Source organism: Ooceraea biroi, unplaced genomic scaffold, assembly GCF_003672135.1.
Source record: "Ooceraea biroi isolate clonal line C1 unplaced genomic scaffold, Obir_v5.4 UnassembledTig34, whole genome shotgun sequence".
NCBI classification, from domain to species: domain Eukaryota; kingdom Metazoa; phylum Arthropoda; class Insecta; order Hymenoptera; family Formicidae; genus Ooceraea; species Ooceraea biroi.
In genome coordinates this window covers 1-7,500 of record NW_020825127.1, presented here as the reverse complement: position 1 = coordinate 7,500, position 7,500 = coordinate 1, and the positions used below count along the sequence as shown (strand labels likewise).

Below are 7,500 nucleotides of genomic sequence, written 5' to 3'. Positions count from 1 at the left end.
ATCAATATCCTCTTCTAATAACACCTGGCTAATATTTTACAGTCACGGCTTCTATTAAACCTCCATCGTACTTCCAGCCACGTCTCCCATGCAATGTCGCTATGTCGCTATGTCGCCATTGCCACATCGCACCAACCAACGCAAATATCACGCAAACAGCCAATAGGTCCAATGCGGCAATAAGCATCACGGCCATTCCCGCTCCTTAGCTTAAGCGCCTCTTCGCCCAGTCCGTCTCCCGCATTCCATAACGCTTACTTCAGCCAAAACTTCCTCTCCACTCTCCACTCTCCACTCTCCACTCTCCACTCTCCACTCTCCACCATCCTCTTCTTTCCTCGCTATCCAATCTATTCTACATTCTTCTTCTTCACGCTCCACTATCAATACGGCCTGTATGCAGGGGGCATTTCGGTAACGTGTCAGCGATCGGTAGTCCTCCATACTCGTCGCTTCTCCATACTCCGAATAAACGTACATAGGCTATCTCTATCCTCGTTCCATCTACCTGCTCCCATATCGCAATCCCTGCGGACACCATTTCCTCTTTTTTTTTTTTCCATCTAGTCCGTACTGCAGGCTTTTTTCACGCCCATCAGCCTGCGGCGCTCGAACGAAGCAAATTTTTTTTTTTTCTCCTTCCCTCAATTTTCCCACTTTTCCTCCTTACTACTACTGCGCCTATTTATATCGTTAGTACGGCATTCATCCCGGTTACCACCACGTTAGGCCGCCCGCACGCCACACAAAATCTATTATTTTCCCATTTTCTCTCCCTTCCCTTCCCTTCCTCTCATTTTCTCCTCTTTCCTGCTTTTCTTTCCTTACCATCGCGCGCGCATTTGCCTCCTTAATGCCTTAATGCCTTAATGCCGCGTTACGTCGCCCACGCACCAATCAACCAATGTTTTCACTTTTCACTTTTTCCTCTATCAACAAACACCCCGTACTGTCTCGCGCCAAGTATACGCGCAGTGTCCCAGTCACACGGCGCACGAATATACCGACAGCATCTCCGCCGGTTCATCTATCACGAGTACAGTACGAATGTCCATGTCCATTTTTTGTCGACATGGACATCCATGTCGACAAAAAATATCCAATATCCACCAATTTTACAACTATTTATATTCTTACGTCCCTGTCGCTCCGTCAGCTCGACCAAGGGCGCCACCGTCTGGCCTCTGCCTCTCCACGTATGTACGCACGCAACCGCCGTACCGAGTGTCTTCCAGCCGACAAGCGTATCGACAAGCGTATCGACGCTTCCATTTTCCATTCTCCATTCTCCATTCTCCATTCTCCATTCTCCATTCTCCATTTTCCGCTCAACCACCAACGTCCATTTCACCCTCTTATATTTATATTTATATTATTCCACACCGTCTCTTTTTACTCCATCGTCCTTTTTACGTAAGGCAAACGTAAGGTCAATCCCTCTTACCAACGGGATCCTCCTATCCTCCTCCGCAGCACCTGTACCATCTGTCCAACCAGAGGGTCAAGCCACGCTAATTCCTTCCTTTCATCAAATTTCCCTAATTTCTACTAATTAACCTCATATTCTTCCCATCACATTCCAATCAATAACTCTTACAAATACCAATCTTTATCATTTTCAAAACCGAATACACCATCCAACATCATTACCATTTTTTACATTTTTTCCATCTTTTCCATTACCCACTCACTTCCACCACTTCCAAATCCACCCTACCATTTTACTTATTTCCAAAACGCAAACATATTCCTACAACGCCTTTCAATTTCATCGAAATTATTCATTCTATCTAAATTCATTCCATTCTTTCCAAAGGTCATGCCTTAAGGCATATTTAAATATCCCTACCCCTACACCTTCTACGGATCTTTATCAGCCAACTATCATTTCCAACGCCTCATCCACACTAATCCAGCCACGCGGTAGCGTCGCCACGCCCAGTACGTAAACCACCACCTTCCGAGCAATCGGAGCCACTACATACACGTCGCGTGCTACCAACTAGCTTTCCTTGCAATATCTCACCAACTAAACACCTAATCACAAATCTAATGTCCATGCAAGCTTTCCATTCCGACCACTTTCAAAACAATTGCTGCACTCCATCCTCCGATATCCTAATCGTATGCTAAAATTCTCGCTTTCATTCTTCTCCACATTCACGTTCAGACTCACGTACGTACGCTCGCACGTACACAAGCAAAGCGACTTTGTCCCTAAAAGCGCGTTCACATACGTACGATAGGTTCACGTCGCCGGACGGCGACGACGTTGCACCACGTCGCCAAACGTCCAACGCCTAATGCCGAAAGTCTCGAACGCCGAACGTCCAACGTCCAACGGCCAAGACGCGTGCTCGCGGCCCGCGGCCCGCGGCTCGCGAAATCAGCTCATGTGCCGTACGATACGGCAGCTGTCAATTCTGTCAAATTTCTATTCATCAAACACCATGAAATAAATAAATAACACCTTTAACGCCTTTTTTACAATAGCATTTGTCTTATTTATTATATAATAAATAATAGATCAATATTATTATCCGAAAACATTAATATTCAAAAATTAAATAGCGCGCGTAGCGCGCGCCTGTGTTGCTAGTAAAACTCTACATAATTATATAGAAACATACAAAATTATCTATCAAATATGTCCATACATGTCCGTACATACTTCCTTCACTCTTGTATAATTTCTCATCACATATATGTACAACAAATAATAAGACAAATAATTGAAAAATAAGTAGAAAATTCATTTGCGCGTTGTCTTTTTGTAAAATTGTGATTTTGTATAATTGTGACATATAATTGTGAGATAATATTTCATACATCGGGCGTGCGCGTATGTGCGGACGTATGTGCGGGCGTGCGGGCGTGCGGGCGTGCGGGCGTGCGGGTGGGCGTGCGCGTATGTGCGGGCGGGTGGGCTAGCGCAGCTGGCGAATAGACTCCGGGACGGTGCGCGTGACGGAAAGTTTAATAAGGGCGTTGGAAAGGGCTCGCAATCCCCGTCGAATGCCGCTAGAAAGAACCCCCTAGCTCGCTCCGTTCGCCGCGAGATATCGTCGAAAAACCATTTCTCGAGAAATACTTTCACAAGCGGTGAACTGCTCGCTTCTGTAACAATTCACTTCTGTGAGTATAGGGATATCGCATTTTCACTATGCCCAAAGCCAATCGCGCGTATTGTTTCATGTGACATGAAAGTACGAGAAGCGAGAAAAATCGACAAAGATACACGATCGATGCCCTGGGGGTCTATTACGTATCTCTTCACGGAGTGAAAATGCGAAAAGTGAGCAAATTCACTAGGTGTTGACCAATCAAATTACAAATATTCTAGTAAATTTGCTCATTTTTCATATTTTCACTCCGTGAAGAGATACGCGTAATAGACCCCTTGTTGCCTGCATTGTGTAATAGGCTTTACAGTTAAAACGCGAGCGTGACCGCTCTCAGGCTTCTCTCTGCTTTCACTCTAACTTATTGCACTAGGAATTTTGTAATGGCTACGGCAATGGACTTTTATGATGTAATGATTGTCGCAGTGACGGCAAAAAAGGGAACACGCCCGGAGTACATCTTTGGATATACTGCAAGTACGAACGAGTCTTGCACTTTTGTATGCAGTCGTGTTTATATGTAATCGCTTTGCCGGTATCAAATTTCATTTCATTGTGCACATTATACAGCCATGTTACATGAAAGATCGCGTTACTTCTTAAATCTTAATTACATTTGTCATTTATTATTTTGTCCTAATTAACGTTGCCTTCATTCATTGGCCGACATAACCTATCAGCTGATTACTGAACATCGTCCGTTTGTTCTATTGGCAGCTATAATTCATAGAGTCGTATCCGTGTCATTTTTCATCAAGATTTGATTCCGTCCACGTGAATCTCAGCGTACGTTCAAGCTTCTGCCGTTTCGAAAGTATGCTCGAACAAAAATCGGGAAAAGAATTGCACGAGCTGGAACGTAGGTTAGACCACTCTGCGAGTACCGTAGAATACGATAAAGTTTTAGTCGATTTCAAACGTGATGGATGTGGAAAAGATTGCAATGTTTGCCGGCGTGGGCTTTGCTATCGCTGTTGGCCTCTTCGTCTTATGGGGCCCATCACCTAAACCCAGAAAAAAAGGTAAGTAATCCCTAATTTTTAGCAGGGAATGTTCAAGACAACATCTCTATTAACAAAGCTTTTTTTTAAAAAAAGTTCTTTTTATATTGTTATGTACTTGTATCGTTATAATAAAATTGTATTCTTAAAATAAAGTAATGTAATTGTTCATTGTCACTAACATTGTTCTTTATTATTCTGCTACAAGTATAAGACGAATGTGAAATTCTTTCCTTCTAAATTCTAAATTTTCGAAATACCAAGTTATTTGATTTATCTATTCTAATTATAGGGATATTTTACATTTAGGAAACGTATTATGATTCTTATTTATTAATATTGGTAATATTTTTAGGTCAAGTTGTTGGGATCAACAATTTGGGATATACCTGTTTCCTAAATTCTCTTTTGCAAGCACTAGCTGCTTGTCCTACATTTATCCTTTGGCTTCAGAAACAACAGGAGAAGGACAGAAGCTTTACTATACATTGTTCTCCGTTCTCAGGAGTATGATTTTGATTATTAATTTATATAAAGTTTATTTTGACAAGATATTAGAAAATAATTTCATATCCTAATTTCTTCTTACGTAGTAAGATTTTCAATCATGTATTTTTCGTCAAATGATGGACTTTTATAACTTGATATTTTTAAATGTTCTTTATATTTTTGTTGCATTAATTCATGCATCTTGACAGAAATCAACGGTTTTGCCGACGATTTATATGGCAACGTGACGCCTATCGAAATTATTTCTTCCATTGGTTCCTTGTGGAATTTTGGTCCTGGTCATCAAGACGCCCACGAATTGTTCCATGTGATTTTAAGTGCATTAGATGCTGAAATACAGCCAATAAACAGGGTATGCCACATTAAAGAGCATTTTAATATATCCAACATAATTTTCTGCTTTGGCGATAAACTAAAATAATTAATGTTATAAAAGGAGTGTAATCTTCAAGATCTTGATAACTAGTTGCTAAAAACTTGTATTCAATAACTTAATAACTTGATAAAGATTACTGAAGAATTAATTTCCATAATTTCAGAAAGGCTGTTTGTCCGACGCACTGCCCCCTAGTCCAACCGTGAAATGTGACGCGAGAGGAGTGGGCGATGTGCTCAGAAGCGCGTCCTGCAATGACATCGCTTCAGCAAAGAACAATACCGTTGCTCCAAAGGGTTTTGACAAAAACTGTAACAATCAGATGGTAACTTCGACCTCGTCAGTATCGAGTATGTCTCCGAGTTCATGTAGACCCGGCATGATTCTCGCTAGATCCTCGGAGTTGCTCTCGCGAAACGTTCAGAGCAACGGTGACTGCAAGAGCCCCTTTAGATCATGGAAATCCCTGTGCTCCATGCCGTTCGTCAACATTCCTTCAGTGGAAACCCATCTGTTCTCGGGTCTGATCACCAGCCAGTTTCAGTGCAGTGGTTGTCTGTGGAAGGTATTGTCACGAAGGCAAAAATAATCTCGATTTGTTTTAATTGCTAATTTTTCTCGAAATTAATTTATCTTTATGTGATTCTTGAAATTATACATTTAAATACTTAAATTTTCAGTAATTTCCAGTAATTTTATCTCTTCGATTAATTCAAATACTTGTCAGTTTATTTCTTGTTTCGTCTTATCTCTTTTACTATATTAATAATATTAATCTCTTTGTATTACATTTAATAATTGATACAAAAGAAGAGATGATTCTTCTTAATATAGTCCTGAATTTGTTGGCAGTCTTCAGTGCGCTACGACAAACTCGAGACATTGTCGTTACCTTTACCACCGCTCACTTCGTTATTCGTGCCACAACATTATACTCTGGAGTGGTTGCTCTCGCGTTTCGTGGACAGCGAGATCGTAAATGACGTGCAGTGCGACGGATGTTCATTGCGTTGCGCCGCTATCAAGACTCTTACTCTCGGCAAACTGCCCAAATGCTTATGCCTGCATATCCCGAGGACCACGTGGAGCTCCTCTGGCGTACTGATTAAAAGGGATGATCAAATCACATTCCCCGAAATTCTGGTGCTAGATCCATACACTTATACGGAGACGAAGAAAAGAAGCGCGCAGGTAATAGAGCATTTAATTGATAATCAGAAATTTACGTAATGTTATGTGCTTCTGCGATTTCGATTCATCAAAAATTAAGAAATATAATTTGTTATTCTTGTTACAATAAAAAGTTCATCTTCTTTTATCCCATTGATCGAGAGGTCATTGATTGAAAAATATAAAATTATAGTTAATTATTGAAATAATATAGTAGGAAAACTAATTTAATCGTAAATCGTAAATCGTAAATCTCTATTTGTTCAGGGTGACGTGAAATCCGTTGAGCGCAACGAGTATCTCATGACAATACAGGGTAAACACAAGTATCGGCTGTGCGCAGTGATCGAACATCGCGGCCCAGTGGATTCCGGCCACTTCGTTTGCTTTAGACGCGGAAACAGAGTGAATCAATGGCTGTATACATCCGACATCGTCGTCGAGAGTGTATCCTTGACGCAGGTGCTATTCGCTAGCCCATACCTGCTCTTCTACGAGCGCATGAGCGATATTAATCCTAGCTAACAAATTTTCGAAATGATAGGATATTACGGAATTAGCGATCTCGTTCTCTTTAACTGCGCTTCCTCGGCATTTCTACTATCGCTTTAAAGTGGCGGTATCAAAGTGAAGAGTACGTAGAATCACGCGTAAAGAAATGTGGAAAAAAGCGCGCGCAGTTGAAATTGACGGACGTAAACATTTACGGAACATTACGGCGGGAGACTGTCGAATCTTCCATAATCAGTTTGACATCGCTCGATGTTGCGATGTTAATTTTGCGATAATACTTCGCAATAATTGGAGACTGCGTGTCTCTAGGTGACGTTACGTAGCAAAGTGTATCGAACATGTAATCCGATTTTCAAGAGCACTTCATTAGTGACGAGCGCGGTAATAATTGCCATTATTAGACGCTGACGGACCTGGCGGAGTAGTTAGTTTCGTGAAGGAAGAGTCTTGCTTCTGATACATATAGTGATAGGTTTCTACCGAAGGAGACTGTCAATTCTCTTACTTAATCAATTTGTCGTCATTAAACTTTATTTTAACGAGGACTGGAATCGTGCCAATGTATAAAAGATTCTTCGAGTTAAATTTATTCAGGATTAAAGGGACTGCGAATCTTGTTATTTTTTTTATTATGTTTATATCTGCGGCATGTATACGCGTGTAATTGTTAAAAATATTACTAAAATTAAAGACTGTATCAGATATTTGTTGTCATCATTTTGTTTCTGGTTAGCATAAGTAAATGTGCGAGATACCAGAATAAATTTACTTTAGGAACTAAATACGCGTAACGACGTAATTTAAAATC

General features: G+C 40.9%; 1 protein-coding gene across 1 annotated transcript; it reads left to right on the top strand.

Moving 5' to 3' along the window:
* The first annotated feature begins 3,958 nt into the window (after positions 1–3,958).
* Positions 3,959–6,704, top strand: LOC113563504 (ubiquitin carboxyl-terminal hydrolase 30 homolog). The gene is given in 7 exon segments (XM_026975167.1): positions 3,959–4,144; positions 4,479–4,604; positions 4,607–4,630; positions 4,822–4,985; positions 5,173–5,574; positions 5,862–6,200; positions 6,447–6,704. Coding segments are annotated over 7 exon segments (1,413 nt in total). The 5' UTR covers positions 3,959–4,044.
* The last annotated feature ends 796 nt before the right edge of the window (positions 6,705–7,500 follow it).